Genomic DNA, 22,962 nt, shown 5'->3' on the forward strand with positions numbered 1-22,962 from the left:
AAGGTTTGAACCAATTCCTGTCCAATTCCAAAGACTGGGCACTTTGTACTAATACCATATTGCTTCCCAAACACTTTATTTTGTTTTTAACACCTCAGCTTATTAGGAAATGCAAGCTGAAGTAATATGCTCTTCTCTGTAATCTCCATTTATATACATTGATCAGTAATCAGCTTGTGAAGCTACACATAATAAATCTAGTTTTGTTTTGCATATCAGCTTTTCTTTATGAAGATAATGCCCCTCTATCAATATCCAGAATGTGATAGAGTGCTTTCTTGGCTACAATTCTTCATCCCCCGCCCCCATGTTCACACCCTTTGCTGTGTAATTGTTCAGTATCTCTCACAAAAGAGGCAGATTCCTCACTATCACTTATCCTGCTTTGACTAATAGAACAATGTCACATCTTAAACCTCTACATTAAAAGGGCTATGTTTCTCACTTGTTTTTTGCTGTTGCCATGACAAGAACTTCTCTAGGTACCTACTGTGCCCTTAGTCTGGGCTCTGTAATGAACACAGGAGCAGTCCAAACCTCACAAGGTCAATCTCAATTTCATCCAAGCTTGGAACAGAGCCCCCAGTGACCCTAGCCTAGATTAGCAAACCTCTGGCCTAACAGAAACAAGCGTCTTAAATAATTGTCTCATGTTGTATGATAGTAATATTTTGTGATTGTTAAGGAACATCACTCTACCAGTAACAAGCCAGTGTCCAGGATCAGTGCCCACATAGACATGGTTTTCCTCAACTGTTCTTGGTATATCATGATTCCGATTTCACTAAATACCCTAGTTGTTCTCTCATAAAACCACTCCAGTTGTCCAAGTGTCCATCCTAAAGGGTAGCATAATGATCCTGAGGTACATTATATCAGATGAAAGTTAACTGCTGCAAAGATACAGCGTTATTATAAATATCCTGTGTAATAATGATTCTTATTTTATAGTATTTCATTTCAACATCATCCTACCATGTGTGTGTTTTTTTAAGATTTTATTTATTTATTTGAGAGAGACAGAGATAGACACACAGAGATGGTGAGAGAAAGCCTGAGTGAGGAAGAAAGGGAGAAGCAGTGTCTCCACTGAGCAGGGAGCCTGACACGGGGCTCGATCCCAGGACCCTGAGATCATGATCTGAGCTAAAGGCAGACACTTAACTGACTGAGCCACCCAGGTGCCTCTACCATGTGGTTTTCTTAAGTGGCTATGTCATATTATTAGGTTTTATTGAATTTGTTTTCAACTGAAAACTTAGGTTCTTCCTAAATGAACTTCTGTCAAACCAGTTCTAACACCATCCTGCATCTTTACAATTGATTTTTTAGCTGAAATGCAGAAATGTACATTTATCTCTGTGACATTTCACCTTGTAATTTACACCTTCTATTGTTGATTTGGAACTGCTTTTTTGAATACTAATTCTTAAAACCAGAATAGAAGTTATGCTTCTTAGCATATCTTATATTTCTTTATCAAGTACCTTTCAATTTTTTTTTTTTTCAGAAAAACAGAGTACCAAAAAAATAGCTCAGTACCAACCTTTAAATTGACATCGACCACTAATTAAAATTCTGTGAGAACAGTCATAAACATCGCCACAAATAAATCTGCTTGGCTGTACTGTCAGGCAGCTTAGAAATGATTCACAAAGAAATTATGTAGTATTTTTAAACTACTCATTCATTTACTCAACTCACACTCATTGAATGTCACTATTCTGTACCTATATTCAAAACAAATAAGGCATAGCCTGTATGTGTATTTATTTACAATTAGTGTGGTTTTTTTAATAAAATATGATCCTGAACTTCCGCATGAGAAACACCTGCAAGTGAAATTGCAGATCTTGGGGCCCTGCTGAGGCCAGCTGATTTAGAAACTGACGAATGGGGTCTCAGGAATCTGCATTTTAGGCACAGTATCTTTATGATGCTTATGCACACTAGCTGTTGAGAGCCATTGTGCTAGAGGAAGAGAAAGATTTTAAAGAACTTTCTGGGACAATGAGAGCTGTTCTAAATGACGATGTCAGCAAGGTCTTACAGAAGGCAAGTTTGAAAAGGCAACACCTTGCCTGCTAATGCTTTAATAAGAAGCTAACCACTGAGCTGAATCCCAAGAGGATGATGGATACCTTCTTAGTGAAGAAGTAGTGGAAGTTCGATTGTCAGAGTCATCGGGTCATGAAAGGATTCATGAACTGGGAGACATTCTACTGTCACGGTATAGGGTTTGGTAACAGAGAAGTGATAGGGAAAAGGCCGGGCAGATAGAAAAGGGACTCGTATGTCATACTAAGAATTACCATTCACAGTCTGGGGATTAAAGAAACATGAAAATGCACAATTATAATTGAGTTCTAGCATGCCACGATGGTGGTATATGGAGATACAGTCTCACCTGATTTAAGTTATATTTTGAAAGTTTCTGGAAGAATGTGGCTTTATTTCCTTAAATAAAGAAAAGACTTATCAAAACAGAATCACCATTATTAATTCATATATTCTTTCCCCAGACTTTGTTTTATTTATTTAAATTTCCAAAGTCTGGTGCATGAAAATAATCCTTTAATAAGTAAAAGTGGTTCTGGAAAATTATGCAACAGAGGTGAGATTCCATTTATGATTTCAGTGGAGAAGAATATAAATCACCATTAACACATAGCCACAGTGCAGTTTGCACCAATGAATTCAGTCTCAAAGTCAACTAGATTGGAGTATTGAAATAATCAGAAATTATACTGATGTTTACAGCACTGAAATCTTACTGATATTCATGAATTATGATTCAGCCAAAAGATAATTTGTATACAGTTGGAATTATGTCCATTTCAAACTAGGGTTCAGTAGCTTCTGTGTACTTGTACCAAAAGCATGCAACAGTTCATTTAATAATGTCATGTATCACTGAGCCTAATTAATCAGTCAGTTGAAGGTCTAAAATAATTTCTATGTTCTAATGATAATTCCATGCGATAAAACAGAAGATTAATGTTTTTGTTTTAAGATTGCTCACCCTTCATTTATGTAATAAAGGGTCAAAGTCAACAACAACAAAAAAATACAAGCTGAATTGGAAACAAATGATTAAAGAGTGTCTATAAAAAGAGCCCATTTTCAGAAATGTATATGCAGTGTTGAATCCAGAACACAAAAATATATCTAAATGTATTTCTCTCTCATTTGGAGCATGATCTTGTACTCTTAAAACACCCATTTTCTATAAAGTAGATCATTGCAAAGCTGATCATAATTCTACAGAGATGCCTTATATAGTCATCTATCTTGATCATTAATCTATGAACAGAACAAATATGTCACTTTCCTCATGAATAATCAGCCTTCATTTCATCCCATGAACATTAAATACCATCAACTGAAACTTAAGAGGGCATGTATGGTTATTTCATGTTTCGGAGTATTTCAAAAAGATGAAATCTCTTTCAGCATTGCAACCTTTATGAATATGAAAAAGAGGAGCATTATATCTATGACTTCATTGATTGGACAATTACCTGTTATTTTTTTAATAATAAATTTATTTTTATTGGTGTTTAATTTGCCAACATACAGAATAACACCCAGTGCTCATCCCGTCAAGTGCCCCCCTCAATGCCTACCACCTAGTCACCCCCACCCGCCGCCCTCCTCCCTTTCCACCACCCCTAGTTCGTTTCCCAGAGTTAGGAGTTTTCTTTTTTTTTTTTTTTAATTAACTTTTATTGGTGTTTAATTTACCATGTTCTGTCTCCCTTTCTGATATTTCCTACCCATTTCTTCTCCCTTCCCCTCTATTCCCTTTCACTATTATTTATATTCCCCAAATGAATGAGAACATATAATGTTTGTCCTTCTCCGATTGACTTATTTCACTCAGCATAATACCCTCCAGTTCCATCCACATTGAAGCAAATGGTGGGTATTTGCCATTTCTAATGGCTGAGTAATATTCCATTGTATACATAAATCACATCTTCTTTATCCATTCATCTTTCGATGGACACCGAGGCTCCTTCCACAGTTTGGCTATTGTGGACATTGCTGCTAGAAACATCGGGGTGCAGGTGTCCCAGCGTTTCATTGACTGTATCTTTGGGGTAAATCCCCAGCAGTGCAATTGCTGGGTCGTAGGGCAGGTCTGTTTTTAACTCTTTGAGGAACCTCCACAGAGTTTTCCAGAGTGGCTGCACCATTTCACATTCCCACCAACAGTGTAAGAGGTTCCCTTTTCTCCGCATCCTCTCCAACATTTGTGGTTTCCTGCCTTGTTAATTTTCCCCATTGTGTGAGGTGGTATCACATTGTGGTTTTGATTTGTATTTCCCTGATGGCAAATGATGCGGAGCATCTTCTCATGTGCTTGTTGGCCATGTGTATGTCTTCCTCTGTGAGATTTCTCTTCATGTTTTTTGCAATTACCTGTTATTAATATTTACTGAGTGTCTGCTATGTACTACGTACTTATCATGGGGCTCTCATTAATACTCAAGGTAAATATTATTATTGCCATATTAAAGGTGAAGAAACTGGAATTGAGAGAGATTAAATGATTTATCAAAGATGACACACTGAATGAAAATGAAAAAGAGCAGCTTTCAATGTTAAGTTCAAATACTTTTCTTTCTATATTCTATGTATCATTTTTAGAAGAAATACTGATTTTCCTCCAAATGGATCAGGGAATAGACTGTGGACTTTTCTGTCTCATGAGCTACCTTTGAGTGAGAGACATATCTTTGACTCCTCAAAACAAATTGGTCAGGATAACTGCAGAGAATTGTGTTATTTCTCTCTCCATGCATGCATGCATTATGTTAATGTATTTAGTTTTCTAGTTAATTTTAGAAGATACAAATTTATATTCTCTTTATATGCAAATATGGCCACTCAACGTGCTTTTTGTGTATGGGTTGAACAGAACGAATGAATGAATGAATTTCAAAAATATTTTAAAACTATCCATTCAATCTTGGTAAAATCGCAAGGATACTTTAAAAATATATATGTATCTAAAGCAGTGACTTTCCCTTTGTAGAACTGTGAAAACTACTGATATTAGAGCATGGAAAGGGGTATTTGCATTTTATTTAAAACACGTACACAAAAAGGAATGTATTTCATGTAATATTTTTGATCATACGCACAAAATTATCAACATATTTCAATGTTTAAAAATATTTTAGGGGCATCTGGGTTGTTCGGTTAGTTAAGCATCTGACTTTCACAGGTCAGGTGTTGATCTCAGAGTTAACGAGTTCATGAACCCGTGTTGGGCTCTATGCTGAGCATGGAACCTAGTTAAAATATTTTTTTTTACACACACACAAAATATATAATGTATATATATTTTACACACACATTTGTGTATATATGTTATATGTAAACATAAATATAGGGATGCCTGGGTGGCTCAGTGGTTGAGTGTCTGCCTTTGGATCAGGGCGGGATCCCTAGATCCGGGGATTAAGTCCCACATCAGACTCCTTGCCAGGAGCCTGCTTCTCCCTCTGCCCATATCTCTGCCTCTCTTTCTGTGTCTTTCATGAATAAAAATAATATTTAAAAAAATTAAACATATGAATAATATATTTTAAGAGCATTTCATTTCTTTAAAATTTATTTTGAGTATTTCTGTAATAGGAATATATAAGTTACACAGTTGAGTTTACTAATGAATGCAATGATAGTGAATTCCTAAAAAAGTAAATGATCATATATGTGAGCACTAATTTCTAGTATCAGAAAGTTAGCTTCTATGTTTTAATTCTCCAATTGCCCTCAGAATAAAGGCCAATTTCTAAATGGAAAAATTCTTGAATAGAAAATGAAGTAATAAATTATGAGCACATAATGCTGCTTAAGTAATTAAGCTATATATTTTTCATATTTAAATCCCATATTTTTTCTAATGCTATTGGTATATGTTATTTTAATCTCAAAGCTGAGATTAAGAACTTTAAACTATACATAGGTGGATTCACTCATAATAAGCAATTATGGTATATGTTTTCTTTCCTATTTTTTCCTTATGACTGGATATATCATAATTGTGTTTTACATTTACCAGTTTTACTAATAGTCCAGAGTATTTCATTTCTAAACTCTTGAAATTAATTGGTAGCAGCCCAGTAAATATTATGAGTCTTCACTACTATCTTCTGTATTATTAATTATGGCAGTGGATTCAGAGACCACCACTCATCTGTACAATTTACTTATCAAAATTCAAGCACATTTGGTTGCTTTTCAAAATGTACTAGTGTGTTACAATCATAATTTACACGCTAGGTTTACAGCTTTGTAAGTAGCACTTTCATGGAACTTTATGAAATTTAACAGAAGGATTTGATCACCATATAAGTGTATATAAAAATAAAAAACTACCAATTTCAATTTGAGGATGAGAGTTGGGCTGAAAACTTACCTTTATTTGGAAAATATTTCTGGAAATACAGCATAAACACACAACATAACAAGGTTTCAGCATAAATGCTTAAGGCTGCAAATTTTGAGTATTTAAGTGCTAAAAATAGTTTGAAAGAGGTACTGGGTTGCTTGATCGGTTAAGTGTCTGACTCTTGATTTTAGTTCAGGTCATGATCCCATGGTCATGAGATCAAGCACTGTGTTCGGCTCCATGCTGGGTATGAAGCCTGCTTAAGATTCTCTCTCTCTCCTGCCCCATACCCCTCTGCTCACATGCTCTCTCTCTCTCTAAAAAAAAAATAAAAATTAGGCAGCTATAAATTATAAATCTTTCATATTAATACATAAATCAAGTCCCTTTATCCCTTCTTCTAAAATATTATTTTGTAGTTTTTACTCTTGTTCAATTCAGAAAATAATTAATGAAACTTTATTTAAAGCTCATCCTCATCTATTTTTCCTACTTCATAGACACAAATCTTCAGCTTACTCAAGAATCAAAATAAGGTCAAAATGAAAGACAACATGGCATAAAGTAAACCCAATGGAACTTATGAAGGGGGAGCTTTAATCTTTGGAGGACCTCAACAAGCCATGGTGTATTTGTAAAGTGGAATTTTAATAGTTGGATTTTTAAAGTTGCATCCTCTATTTTTTCCCACTTATACCAGTCTGACTGGTTTGATAATACGAACATATCTTATAGAGCAGTGTTCTCATTTAATTTATAGTCAGTATCTCTCTTTGTAACGTAATGTACAAAATATTTCCTTTACAAGCGTGATTAGTCTCAATGACTTCTAAACTAATCTCAGTGTGGTTTCTCCTGCCACATGAACATGAACACCAACTGCTAGATTGTGAAGCACTAAGGAAACGTAAGTGTCATTATGTCACAGGTTCTCAGAAAAACAGCCAGATTATGGTGACAATATCATTTGGTTTCCTAGAATCCACATTTCATCTTAATTTTTTCTGTTGTGTTCAATGCCATTTAATTAGTTGTCTTAGTAAACTGCCAACAGTCTATTTAGGATAAAACACTCCTCTATCCACCAAAAAGGAACTGAAATTTTCCATCTCTGATTTTGTTCTAGTTTTAAAAATTGCAATTAATAAATTAACTTGATATTTTTCCTGCTTCCTTTACTCCGCTTACTTATACACATTTTTTTCCAAATATTTATTAGTGTCTATGATCTTGATATCAAAAAGCCAAAATAGTGTGGAGAGTTTTACTAATAATTAGATATAGTTTAATGAATCATTGCAGCTAACGTGCTATATCTTGATTTTATATATATGCCAGTTCCTAGGAAAATTTCATCTGCTAAAACCATGAGAGTAATTAAGTTCCAAATCACCAATAATTGTCATTTTAATTAACACTTCCAGAATTGTCACAATGTGTTTAGATACCTTGAAGACTATATTTTCTAAATATAAGAAGGGATAACTAAACTGAAAATTAAATAACCAGGTTGTGTTTAGACTGAACTCATTTGTCCACTTTTACTGACATTTCAACATTATTAAACAACAGATAAATGAAACAAATGTAATGAAATAGTAGCTTTCTGAAATAATGACGTGAAAAGGATAGAGCCAACACTATAATGTTTTCTCTAGTCAAATCATATATGTTTTTAAAGTTGAAAAATAATAGAATATAAAAATCACAGATACACTGGTCAGTTACATTATTTTTAAACTTTTAATCTGAATTCCATTCATATCAGAAAATAAAAGTGTTTCATTTTTCAATGCTCTCATTGCTATCAATGTAACTAGACATCCCTTCTGAAGCACAAAGTTTTATAAAGATATTTATAGCAAAATCTTCTAAGATTATTCATGTTCAAAGACAATCATGTCTTCTTGAATTTTTTTATTTAATCATTTATTCATTCAACAAATATTTACTGGATGTCTGTTCATCTTTAAAGGGTTGCCTCAATTGTCAACTATATCATTTGGGGTATTGGGTATAGCTTCCTTAGTAAGGAGATCTACAATACACTGGCCCAAATAAGAGAAAAATTTATCTCCTTCACACATAATAAACATGGGCTAGTAGGTGGGTTCTGCTCCATGACACCATTTAGGGACTCAGGCTAGAGGAATGGTGGCTCTCTTAGTTTAGGCTGTTATAACAGAATACCATACATGGGGTAGCTTATAAAATAGAAATTTATTTCCTACAATCCTGAAGGCTAGAAGTCCCATATCAGGGTCCCAGCATGGCTGGGTTTTGGTGAGAACCCTCTTCTGGGTTGCAGATTTATGTCTTCTTGTATTCTCACATGGTAGAAAGAACACAAGAAAGCTCTCTGGGGTCTCCATTTCTAAGGGCACTAATCATTTATAAGGGCTCCACTCTCATGATCTAATTACTTCCCAAAGGCCCCACCTCCTAATACCATCACATGGGGAGTGTAAGATTTCAACATATGAATTTGGGGAGACAAAAAGATTTAGTTCACTATACCATCTCTGGCCCCAATCATTCACATTTCTAGCCAGTTACATAAAGGTTGAAAAGAAGTATAAGACAAAGGACTTTATTCTTAAGCAGATCATTAAAAAACTTTTACACATCATCCTGTGCCTGACTGCCATCAATATAAGGGAAACTAGGAAATGTAGTTAGTCCTGAGATGGTCAGTCTCTCTTATGGAAGAAAAGACAAATGGAGTTGGAGGCATACAGCTAGAAGTCTTCTATGTCCAACACTCTAGTCATCCAAGTACAAGTAAATATCCTTCTTTTCATTAAAACAAACAAAGATGCCTACCTTCTACTCAACAGAGAAAATCCAAGTTTCATTCTAGTCACTGCAACTAGCTCAAAATCCAGAATCACTGGGAAGTATACAAACCTATACATTAGGTCTTGATGTGATTCTTTAAAGTCTGGCAACCTATAAAATGATAAACAGATTATCTTTTCTGCTGTCAACTTTCTTCCTCATTCTTAATATCCAGTATAAAGTGGTAGAAAAGGAACAGCATCACCAGAATAGAAACTTTCATTGAGACACACTGAAGGCTCCATAGACAATAAAAATTATAAAATCTTGACAAGCAAAGACACCTAAGCAACAGTATTGAAATAATATTTTGATTAGTGCATCTGGCAACCTTGGTTTTCTTTTCTGGAGGTCATACCAGGTTTACTAGAAGGTTCTTCCTTATTCTAGTGGATAAATGGTCTTACCCATAGCCACATCTAAACTGAGTCAAGTATACCATATCGTTGTTGGGAATTTCAAAATTTTACAGCATGTTTCCTGATTGTTCATGTTCAGGGATCTGAGAATTGTTCTAGGGATCATTCATATATGACAGTGTAGTCTAATGAAAAGAGAGGAGGGCATTTTTGAGCAACACTCATCTCTTCCTATTGGAATACGGAAACAGCTGACTTCTCCAATCCTGTTAAGCCCTAAATTTCTGAACACTCTCTCGTTTTAAATTATAGAACTGACACATAAATCAGGCAGAGATAACTTCTCTAACAAGGTTCTATTCATTTTTGTTTCTTCTGGTAAATTGGCCCATTCTTACTTAAGCTCATGACTTTTGTAAACCTTTCTAAAAGGAGCAGGATTATGAACAGCTGGGCATTGTTTGGTTTTTTCCTGTAGTGTCAAAATATATGCAGACCTATAGCCCATTGCTCCAAGTTTTCTCAGGCAATGGCATAACAAGGCTTATCTAGCTTTCTACCCTACTATATTTTTTCCCTCGCACTCTCCATCTCACACTAAGCTAATGCCCAATATTTGGGGATTTTAATGGCAGTTCTACACTTGTACATACTAAGTTCTTTGTTAGACTAAATTGTTGTAACAGATACGAAGTTCAGTGGCTCAAACAAGTTAAAAAAAAATTCTCACAACAATCCCTGAGGTAGGCAGTGACTTACAATAAGTCTGCTCCAACATGATCATCATTTAGAGACAAAAGTTCCTCCCATGTTGCAGTCCACAACTTCCTAAGACACTCTCCTTATTTGCATGGTTCCTGCTACAGTATCACTTTGAGTGCATTCTACCAACTGAGGAGGTGACAGTGCACAAGTCCAAGACAAGGAGCTTGTCATTAAATTGGAGATAACTTCAAGGTTGCCACCCTCACACATGTGCACATCCCATGTTTTCTGACTCAGTCACAGGGCACATCTAATTGTAAGGATAGCTGAGCAATGTATTCATTCATTGTGCAGCTGTTTGTCCACACAAAAGGTTCTCCTGTGGAAGAAATGAGAGGTAATCTGTGGGTGAGCAAACGTATGGACTCTGACAGAGTCCACTATGATTATTATCTATTATTTTGCATTATCTATTATCTTACAAATGTCTTCTATGTCCTACTTTACCTTTTTCAGAGTAGCTGAAAGTTCAAACTCCATTCTGGTGTATGTGTCATTTATGACACACAATAGCCACAGTTGCTTTGTCATGTCTCTCTCACTACTTTCTTCTTCCTGTCTCTTACTTTCATTAATTAAAATTAAAATAGAAACCCAGTAAGAAACATAGACATGTCACTAGAGAGTGTTTGGAGCTAGTGGTCTTCAAACAGCACTTTGAAAAATGAGCAGGCTTTTTCACAGAAAAATTATTGATTATGACAAAGATAGAAGCTGCTGTCAATGTCCTCATTTTCTCTTCATCTCTCTAAATGGGAATGCTGCTTATTAAATCATCTTCTCATGACTGCCATTTCTTGATCATCCAGGGAACCCATGTAACAACTCTCAGGAATTTGCTACATATCAATGAGGGTTCTCAATCAGGTTGTATAACTTATATGAAGCTTAGGATTTGAGAGAAGAGATAAATATCCCATCACTAATCCGTGACCTTAGACTTCCATAGTCTCAGGATGGGAAGAAAAACATATTACTGTATATTTTTCCTAGATAAATTGTGTATAAACATTCTGGGAAATGGAGCCTTGGCTTGGTAGTCTTTTATTTTTTTCCAACTACTTTACACTAAAATTGAATTAGTGCATTATCAGTTGCCTCCCAGAAAGGTAAAGAGGGCCAAGCTTCTCTCTGCCTCTTTTTCACCTCTAATGTATAGGCTTGTATTTTCCTATTGCTCTCTTAATATCAGTGAAATCTGAAGTATTTAATCTGATGAGACCTATGGGATTGCTCTGAGGGATAATGATAACCACAAAATGTTAGGTTTTTGTGTCTTTCCTTTCAACCTAACCCTAGGGTACCTCAGTCCTTATACAATTTGGTATTTGATATTGATCCATTTTCTTGCCACACTTTCATATACTTAAAAGAAATTATTAACCTTGAAATAACTTACAAAGTCATTATACATATAATATATAAATCAAAAGCAGAGGATGTAAAATGAAGGAGCATATTTGAGGAGAAAATTGTGTCTCATAAATGAAGGAGCTTATTTAAGGGCAAATATAGTGTCTCATAAATGATCAATGTGAATATATTAATATAAATAGTTAATATTTATTCTGAGGACATCTCAGAAGCAACTGGAATGGTCAAAGGAGCAGGAAATGGTCAACTGTGTTACATGGTGCTAATGTAAAATGAGGACCACGTCTTGACCATTATATTTGAAATGTCAATGTATTGATAAAAGCTGTGTCATTGGAGGCAACAACCTAATTGGATTGTCTTCAAAAGCATATATATAAAAGGAGAGACAGTGAAAAAAGTGAACAGTTGCCTCTTTTCAAGAAATTTTGCTGGAATGGGGCAAAGGAATAGTCATTAGAAGGAGATGTGGGGGTGAGGGGGGACTTTTTGGGGATGAGAGATATACAAAATGCTTGGAAGCTGATGAGATGGGTGCTTTAAAGGGAAAAACTTGGCGTGGGACAGAATGATGACAATTGTACTGAGGGAAGACTTGAAGTAACTTGAATAAGTAATGGAGGAAGGAAACAAGGAAGCATCTAGCAAAATACTAAGTAAAAATAAATTGCTTATATATTTGAAAATTGCATGGACATACTGTGGAAGGGCTAGAGGGGAGTATAAATATAATTTCAATGTTTAGAAATGAAGATGAAATGGATGCATATTTCTTAAGGTAACAGCATTAAAAGCCATACACAATTGAGCATATGGTCATCTTATGTAGCAGTTTTTCTTGGAAATAGAGCTTTATAACTTTCTTCTTGACAAATTTTGAAGTATTATACTTGTGTTTTAAGGGAAATTTGATTTATAAAACTGGAGGTTAGAGATAAGGAAGTTCTGAGGTGGCATGACAAAATCATAGCACTCCTTGTCAATAACCTGTATCTTTCCTACTGAATATTTTTTTAGGATTGTGTTTTATGCCTAGAGATACTTGAGGTATTCGAAATATTACTTTAACACACATTTTGCTTTCAAATTCCATATGAGTTTCTGGGTTGATTCCTCCTGATTACAGTAGCATTGATTGCTGTCTAAATCTGTTGCAGTGTGCCTGAATACTATGACTACGGTCATGGAGTAAGTGAGGATGCCTATGACAGCTACGGTAAGACCTTTTCTTTACTAAATCTGTAAAATCAGAACATCCATCAGTCACTGACAGCTCAGAAATTACTTCTATCTTTCTACCCCCAGTTTTTACAGAAGTCCAGACTAAATTGATTTATGTAATTCCAGGGTAAGATATGACATACAAGAGCCAGTGCCAGAAAACTGGACAGATCAATTTTGATCAAAATTTCAAAAGCAATTAATCACAATCATAGATCATTTTCAACAGCAACAGTGAGCATTCTGAACAGTGTCTTATATGTTCCACTGTGTCCATTGTCTGACTCATTGATTTGACAACAGTGCTATGTCTTTCCTACTGTCACAAAGATCATTAAAGTAATACACAGTTAAAATATTTTGAAACTTTTAAGAGCAGAAATTGTAGCTTTCAGGTTATTTTCTTCTAGGATTCACAGCTCTCAGAAGTGCCATATAATGCTTGGCATAAGAATTAATAGTCAAATAGCATGTCAGTTTATAAAATTAATTAATTTCAAAAATATGCTGCTTAATTAAAATACTACTTAAGATTAAATGTAATTGAACTCAGTAAGATTTATTGAGTATCTGTGATATATCAATATAGTATATCATACTATTTTGAAGGGTAGTTTTTACTTCCTTAAAATACATATGCAGTTGGGTGGGGGGTGCCTGTGTGGCTCAGTGGTTGAGCATCTGCCTTTGGCTAAGGACCTGATCCTGGGGTCTAGGGATGGAGTCCAGCATCAGACACCCCGCTGGGAGCCTTTTTCTCCCTCTTGCCTATGTCTCTGCCTCTCTTTGTGTGTCTCATGAATAAATAAATACATAAAATCTTAAAAAAAATACATATGCAGTGTCACTAGTTGACCTCCTTTAAAAATAACACTCACTTAAATGTTTTCAGTCCCAAATTTTTGTTGAAATAATACAAAAGCCACTCTGTTTCTCTTCATGAGGGAGCAGTGCAAGAAAACATGAATGTTGACTGTATGTGTTTGGGGCTCCACATGATGCAGGTGTGGTGCTTCATACGGATGGAGAAGGGAAGGTCCAGACCTCAGCAAGGAGGAAGTGCAGTCTCCTTGAAACTAGAGTTACCGAATCGACTTCCTTCTCTGGGTAGAGTATCATGAGGCCAAGCTCAGAAATAGGAGTAGAAAAATAAACCACCCCCACAGTCATTGCCATTCATAAGCTGCTTACTTACATAGACCTTCTCATTTATTTTTTATGATAAACTGAACTATTGAGCATTTTTATCTCCATTTTATAATGAGGAAACTAAACAACAGAAGTGAAGTCAATATGAGAACACAGCTGTGGGACTCAGCTTCCGTTTTTACATTCTCATCAGTGGTTAGAATGCTGTTAGTTGCTGCTACCAGACCTGAAGCACCTACCTATTATGGCTCTGTACTCAGCAATTTGTAATGAGGATTAGAGATTACAGAAATAATCCTCATTAAACGTTCCATGTATATCTACATAATCTAATCCCTATTAGAATCATACTGGGTATACACTCATATTGTCATCTGTGGTTTACAAATAAGGAGCTGAAGTTCAGAGCAGTAAGTAACTTGCCCAAGTTAAACAGTTAGCAAATGACAGAGCAAGAATGTGAATTCCAGCGTGTCTGGTTTTGTTGTTGGGAGTGGGGGCAGAGTTCAGTGGACCTAGAATGAAAGAACAGGATCTAGTACTTTAAACTTGAGTTTATTTTAAAGGAAGAATGTTGAGCTTAGTAAAATTCCTCTAAATCCTGCCAGCCGCAGTCCCACTAATCTAAGGGAATGAAGGTCTCCTGGAGAATTTTACAGGAAAAAATAAAGAATTAACACAAAATGAGCACTAGACTCACTCTGTCTCAGACTCCAGCTTTTCCAGCACCAGTCAAATGAACATAATCTCCCTGCTGTCAGAGACAGGGATATTCTCCAAAATAACTGAAACATATTTTCAGAAATAATTTCTCAAAAAAAATAAGTGATAGACAAGTTCGCACAGGTCTGGCTCAGTTGCTACAGTATTCTCTTAGTTCAAGAGAACAAAAGTAAATCTGCATTGTTCTAAGCATATGCTTAAATAGGAATCAAAGGGCACCTGGGTGGCTCAGTTGGTTAAATGTCTGCCTTTGGTTCAGGTCATAAACCTGGGGTCCTGGGATAGAGCTGCACATCGGGCTCCCCACTCAAGGGGAAGTCTGCTGCACACTCTGCTGGTGCTGTCTCTCTCTTGCTCTCTCTCTCCCTTTTTCAAATAAATAAATAAAATATTTTTAAAATATGATGGTGTACATGATAGGCATATTCCCTCCTCTGTTCCTACTGTCTGTTGTTGAGAAACCTTTGGCTACCATACAAAAAACTGTGCCGTATTATAAACTAGTGATACAAGAGAAGGTCAGAGAACATTACTCATGTAACAAATATTTATTTAATGGCTAATATGTGCAAGCTATTGCTCTCAATCCTGGAAATACTCTGGTGAACAATCTCTTGAAATTTACATTACTATTTGTAAATCACTTTTTAAAAACTGGTATTTTTAATTGCAAAATATGATCATTGTTTTTTACACTTGGCATGATGATTTGAGGAAAAGCACACCTATGAGCTTTACTTTATGGAAGTACGTGTATAACGGCATGGATGAATTTGATATCTGATTGTGTAGCTCATAATAAAAGATATGAGTTTTATGTTTCTAATTATTTTTTAATATTATTACCACGTAAGATAATAGGGAAAGGAATATGAATATAAACTATTGCTTTTCGGATCTTACAATGGACGTGTAGGGGCCATGGTTGGGAGAGTGGGGCTCATCTCTCTGATCTATAGGCCTTGCATAATTCTCTCTTGATTGTTTCATTCTTCCACTGCAGCAATGTCTAAAGAACCCCTTTTATTTTAAAAGCTACACGTGCCCATAAGCACCAGATTTCATTCTGGGTCAAATTACAATTTACCAATAATCAATTCTCAGCACCCAGAAAAAGTTGATAAATTATATTTAATAAAGTAATGAGGAAAATGTCTGGACAGAGTAAGATAAGTAGGAATAACTTTTTTAAACCTACTTTATTAAATAAAATGTTAGCCAAATTGGCCATCTTCTTAGTGTAGAAAGATTAGATACATATACATGCCTAAAAATAGACTAGTCTTTAGGGCCATAATCTTTTCTTTGGCCACTAGGATCCGCTGCCATTTTCTGACATTATTGAGCAAGTATTAATTCAAGAATATGCTTCACTTTCAAGGTGTTTTTATTATTTGTTTGCAAATGCTGATATGTCAACATTCTATGCATTCTAACTTAAGAAGAAGTCCTTTTTGATTTTCACATCAGAAGGATAATTATTCAGGACAGAGTTTATTGAGTTTGTTGGAGTCAGAACCGCTATTCCAGGGGCTGAAGCAAAGAAATCTAGCGAATGTGTCGCAACCTCTCTTCATGGTACAGATCTTACAAAAAATGTTATGTGTGCAGCACAGTGGGCTGAGGGAGGAGCTGGTCACAAGTCAGGATTTCAGCAGCCTAAGGTCCATCCCATTCTCCATAACCCTCTCGGCTCATTGCGACCCCTCTGTGATGCATATTTGGCCACAGAATAGAGATCCGGGACTCTGAACAAAAAAGCAACTATGTTTTAAATGATGCACATGTGAAATTGCTTTTATTTTTTTAAGATTTTTTTTTTTTGCCACAGTGTTTAGAAATCTAAGCAGATACATAGGCCTGATTCACCTAAAATATGTTATTTTTCTCTTATTATAAAAAATAATGCACCTCCACTATAGAAAATTAGTTTTGAAAAAAAGGAAATTTAAATCCTCCTGAGTTACACTACTCTATTTATTTATTCTTTGCTTTTTGGTTTATATTCTGCCAATTTTTTAATCCATCATGACACACAAAAATTTTATTTAAAAAGAGAACTCAAAAAAAAATAAAAATACAAATAAAAAGAGAACTCAAGGTAGACAGCTTTGTAAAAAATCCTTTAATGCCTTCCTGTCATTAAATAAAGGTTTTCCATTTCAGGTCTTAATCATTTCAATTTTATCTTGAAAAATGCAGAATTTAATATATTTTCACATGTGCTATCAGAATAACTGCTAATATGATCAGTTGAAAAGGGATACTCCTTTTGTACAATCAGGAAATAAAGAAAATACTTGTGGTCAATCCACATAGTAACTGACATTTAAATTTTGAGAATTCTCATAGTCTCATATTTTCTACAAACAGTAGGAAAAAAGCCAAGTCGAAAGCTGAGAAATAGTTAGTGCTCAGCATCATAATCTTGAAATCTAATTAATAAATTAATATGCATTATATACACTCAGATTTTGGAATCAAGTTATTATGTGGAGGGAGCTTGAAGTTCAGGCTTCATGCTGATAGGTTGCTCATCCTATCATATTCAAATTGACAGATGATAAAATTTAAATATGTATGTGGAGCACTTATTTGAGGACCTATTCATCTCAAATATAGATTGATGTTTTTTTCCCATTAATTTTCCATACCTCACATAACTAGTGTATTAACTAGCATCAATTTATAGCTTACCTTTAATGAACTGTGTGCAATCTTTTAAATAACATTTAAACCTCGCATCTCCACTTACTTTTTCAATTCCATTCTAAATTAGTAATTCCTCTCTGTTACATTTTGGTTGTATCCTGAGTACAGATACTAAATCTCAGTGGGATGATTGTTTTTATAAAGTAAATAGCCCCAGTTCTCGGTTTCATGGCAACATCGTAGATTTGGACAGTAAGCGAAAAGGCTCACAATCAGTTGCCTCTCTTGGTCAGGTTGGTGGAAAGAACAATGGGGCAAACAGGTATTGGGAAAGGAAGAAGGAATACTCTTCAGGATAATAGGGTCCTGCATTCAAAAGAGTCACAGATGGAATCTCTTATTTAGGATTCCTTTAGAAATGATTTGAAATAAAATACCAGAAGTAAAAACCCAATCATTCGATGTGATGCTACACTCAGAATCTTTATACATTGTGTTTTGTGTATCACTAGATTAAAATTGTATTTGTCTTTCTCAGGCCTATAATTCATGTTGAAGTGACAAATATGTTGACCTCAAAGAAAAGCATGCATCCTTTTGGACATCATCATAACTAGATTATTCAGTATATTTGCATACAATTTAATATTAATGATTAAACTATTTTTTCTTGAAGCACTATAAATATAAGATTTTAAATATTAAATCCTTTAAATAAGTGTCATTACTAAAATACAATAAGTATATTATTTATTATATTTAATATATTAAGACTTCTTAAATGTTTCATTGGTCTTTATTATTAAATTAATATTTATGTATTAAGTTTCCAATAACTTGAATTTATTTTTGGAACACGAATATTTGACTTACAGGATTCCAAATCTGTTTCTGCATTTTAAAAATATTTCCTAATTTATCAGAGTCATTATAATTGTTTTGGGTAAGTCTGAATAGCTCATAATTCAATAAAGGAGCATTTTAAATATAGTGCATAGATCAGCTTGGCTAAGCAATGCTTCACATAGGAAACACCATCTAAATTGTCTCTGAGACTGACAGCTAAGAATGGACGGCAATATTCTCTTCTTAGAGGAAAGAACTGTTTATTAAAATGTATTTAATGTATGAACTGAAGAACTAATTATGCAACCATTCTTTAGTGGCATTTAAGATGACAGCTGTGTGGAAGCAAGGAGGATAATATTAATACACTGTCTTGAAATGAATGAAAGCAAAAAGAATTCAGTGCCATATTCTAGGGCATTTGAGTGCCTCACTTCAAGACGATTGCAGAACACACAGCTCATTTTGTGTTCAGAGGCAGGAATGATTATTATCCCAGTATGAAAATAAGTCCTGCATTGATTAATCTGTGAAAACAGCAAAAAAATGAAGCTAACAGGCAATCATTCCATCCATGTGATTCAAGAACACAGTCTGTCCATTTTTCATAGTAAGTAGAAATATAAATTTGAGGAAATTTATTTTACAAATTAAGATGAGTTTCTTAACATGGGCAAGAATTTACCAGACATTTTAAAAACTAATGTATACAACCAATTTATTTTTCCTGGGACTTAATATTTAAGTTGTTACATAATAGGCTACTGAGAAAAAATATCACTGTGATTTATTCTACTTAAATTTTAATATAGATTTTTAAACTTTATTTTTAAAGTGGGTAGTCCTTTATTAGATAAAGTTATCAGACTTTATTGATTCTTTATTTTAAAGGACTAATGAAATGGCGCTTCTAAAGTATTTTAAAATTTGCTTGCAAAATTAACTTACGGTGTAGCTAACCTTCTGGTTCTTAATATTTCAGAGATTGCAATGAGATGGCTATCTAATTCAACTTAGTTTTGATAATAAATGTAGATTGCATTGCCTAGACCAACAACCAAAAAAAAAGGAAAAAAAAAGTGCAACACTACTCTATTGCTTCCACTGTAATAGATGTATTACAATATCAATTCAGTTTTAGGCAAAACTGGAATCTGCTTTTCAATATTTCAGAACAGATTCTTAACCTTACTTAGACATTTTATTTATTTTTTTTTAATTTATTTATTTATGATAGTCACAGAGAGAGAGAGAGAGAGAGAGGCAGAGACACAGGCAGAGGGAGAAGCAGGCTCCATGCACCGGGAGCCCGATGTGGGATTCGACCCCGGGTCTCCAGGATCGCGCCCTGGGCCAAAGGCAGGCGCCAAACCGCTGCGCCACCCAGGGATCCCTTACTTAGACATTTTAAAATCACCTGGTGAATCCTGAAAAATACTAATGTCCAGTTACTATCCACGATCAGCTCCATCACAGTCTTTGAAAATGAGAACTGGGGGCATCAGTTAAATAGTTTTCTGGATGGTCCTTTTGGAACTAAAGTTGAGAATAAGTTTTAGATACATATGTAGGAGTGTGATGAAATGCTGCCCATGCTTTTACCTTAAGTGGCTAAAACTATGCCAGAGTTTTGGCATTCTTAAAGGCACCACACGAGTTATGCACAGGCTACCTTTAGAACACTGCATACTTTATTAGCAAATATTGTGTTCTAGCACCTGGCATTTTAAATTCACTTTAAAAAAAACCTGTAAATTTAAATAATGCAAAATAGAATTTGCCCCTTTTTGAACTGTGCGAACATTTAAATCTCAAACTTGACTTTCTCTAAAATTCACTCAACAGATGGAAAGTCCGCAAAAAATTATAGCTCTCATGGACCTAACAACTCTCTTGTTGAGACAGTAAAACAAGCCATAGGAAAGTTCTTTTATCACTTTCTTTTCTGCTGAGTTAATGATGCCATCATTTTAACTGATGAGGAGAAGAATTGTCGGAATCTGAGGGTGAACAAATCATCTACAAAAAATGTATATTCAATATGATGATAGATTTATATTTAGAATATACAAAAAAAGCTGTTTTTAAAACGCAAAGTATGGAATATAAAATATAAAGCTGGGAAAACATTTTCTCGGCCACCTGGAAATACACTAGCTAAGAAAAAAAATATATCCTGGAAGCATACTAATGTAGGGGGTCTTTATAAAATTTCCACAGTTTGAGAAGGTTTTTATTTTTATTAAAAGAGGTTATGAATTTTTAAAAGACTAAGGTACATTGTCCTGAAATAAATGTGCAACACATACTTATCAAATATGTCATAATTTATTGAACAATTCAATGGGGATTGATATATATGGATTGCTGAAAAAGTATGCCAGTTGAAAATGCAATTATTGATGACTAATACTGGGGTCTTTTTTTGTAAATTACTTAACCATACGTGGACGTTGTCACAAACCTTTAGCTGTGCTGGTAACAAGATAGGCCCGAGGCGGGGGAGTGGGAGGAGGATGGATCTACAATGTTTAGGTCAGTCTCTTTAAAGCCTGGTAACTTTGTAGGGAAGATTCCAAAAGTCCCCTTGTGATCAGCGGAGTGCAGCAGTGGGCAATAGATAGCCCTGGAAGCTGCCGGCATTTGGAAAGTCTAACAGAGATAGGTCCAGTCATGGGCAAAGAGCTAGATTCAGGCTGCTGAGAAAACTGGTAGAACAAACAGACTAGAGTGAGTGCCCAGAGTTAGCCCAAATGTCACAAGGTAAGGGCACAACAAAACTGCCCTCACTTCACATTCTAGTCACAAGTTTGGGAGACTTTAGGCCACCCTTTCTTCTGACCAGCTGGCTACAAATCTAGAGTTCCCATTACCCCTTCTGGTTTGATAATTTGCCAAAATGACTCATATAACTAAGAAAAAGGCTCTAACTTACAATTAATTTTATTAGATCAAAAGGAAAGAACGCAGAACCTGGCTAAGAGAAGATACATAGAGCAAGGTCTGGGAGAACCCCAAACATGAAGCTTTCAAAATCTTGAAGGTGGCACTATCCTCCTGGTATACCGATGTGTACCAACACACAAGGTATTGCCAAGCTCACGCAAACCTCAGGTGCCCAGAATTTTTATTACAACTCCATTATGTAGCAAGAATGACTGAATCATCTCCATCTCCAGCCTTCTTTCCTCTCCAGCTTGGGCTGATATCATGTGGTTAACACCCAAACCCTCTAATCTTCTGGTTGGTCTTTCAGGTGTGACCAGCCCCCATCCTGAGTCATCTCATTGGCATGAACTATCAGGTGCAGTCAGAGGAGCCCATAACAAGACTTTCCCATTACTCCAGGAAATTCCAGAGTTTAGAGGTGTCCAAACTGGAGACAAAGGGTCACTAAGTGTTTTTTTTTTTTAATACAGCGGGTAAGATGAGAGTACCAACCTGGGAAAGTAGGCAGAGGCCTGTTGAGGCAAAAGGTTAGAGTCAGAGTTGGTCAAACAGCCAGGTTAACATTTTGCTGAGCTTAAAATCTGGTTTTCTGTAACTCCCATACCTTGGTGTTGGTCTTAGAATAAACTCTGGGCTCATTTCTGTTCTCAAGTATAGGAATGACAGATGTTGCAAAGGAGTAAGGCAATCAAATAGCTACAAATTCAGTAGCTATGTCTATGTCTATGAAGCTATGTCACCAAGCCTACCTCCTTCACTGAGTTGAAGGCATTACTGGAATTCTTAGAGAAGAGAATTATAAAATAGTATTTCATATCATCATTCTTATTCTTCCATTATTTCTCATAAGGTCCTTATGTATAAAACAAGTCTGTGGCTGATTTCTGCAGGCTTTTGATTGACTCTGGACTTTATTTACAATTGTAGAAGTATTTTTTAAATGCAAGTCAGAAAAGTTTCCACATTGTGTTCAATTATCATTCACCATTTTTTTTGTACCTTCCATTTAGGGAATCCTTTCCTCTAACTGGATTCTTTATCTCCTTTTTATTTAGATAAGATCCTATCTCCAAAGTAAGAAGATAGAAACATATTTATTTTAAAATATTGAGAACCACTGGCCTTTATTATTCTATATCTGCAAGATATTACACAATAGGATCAAGAATAAAATATAAGCTTAAATCAGTTAACCTATAATTTGTCTGTTGTTAATAGATGATAACTAGAAGTGAAATGGTACAAAGCCAACTTATTATTAATATGACAATGTATAAAATGTGGGGGTTGGGGGTTAGAACAGAGCAGACAATGTAAAAACTGTATCACAGGAGGAGAAGTTAATACACTAATCACAACATATTTGAATTGTGGTGATTTTTCCTAACATTCCCAATCATAGTGACTGTATCTGGGAACATAAAAGCTAGTAAAAATCACTCGTTGCAAACCAAACTACTTGGAATGCTACTCCTGGCACAGCCTCAAGTTTGTTGGGCAGGTTTGTTTGTTTGTTTGTTTTTTACCTTCCTGGAGCTCACAATCAGAAGTTACAGTAATTCCAATAACTTAAGCTTAGCCACAGAAGATAAGATTGCCAAATCATGCAATGACTTCAAAATAGATATATACATGAAGTAAATTCCAGTGATTTTAAAGTAGGTATATACACGGTATAAATTT

The 22,962-nt window shown here is 35.1% G+C and overlaps 1 protein-coding gene across 2 annotated transcripts in view; it reads left to right on the plus strand.

Annotated features, from left to right (window-relative positions):
- Positions 1–22,962, plus strand: part of KHDRBS2 (KH RNA binding domain containing, signal transduction associated 2) — a 555,078-nt gene that overhangs the window by 521,563 nt on the left and 10,553 nt on the right. For both annotated transcript variants that reach the window (XM_041757802.1, XM_041757839.1), the window contains exon 8: positions 12,897–12,955. In XM_041757802.1, the coding sequence (XP_041613736.1) occupies positions 12,897–12,955 (59 nt within the window). The remainder of the gene's footprint in view (positions 1–12,896; positions 12,956–22,962) is intronic.

This window comes from Vulpes lagopus, chromosome 1 (assembly GCF_018345385.1).
Source record: "Vulpes lagopus strain Blue_001 chromosome 1, ASM1834538v1, whole genome shotgun sequence".
In the NCBI taxonomy this organism is placed as follows: Eukaryota; Metazoa; Chordata; class Mammalia; order Carnivora; family Canidae; genus Vulpes; species Vulpes lagopus.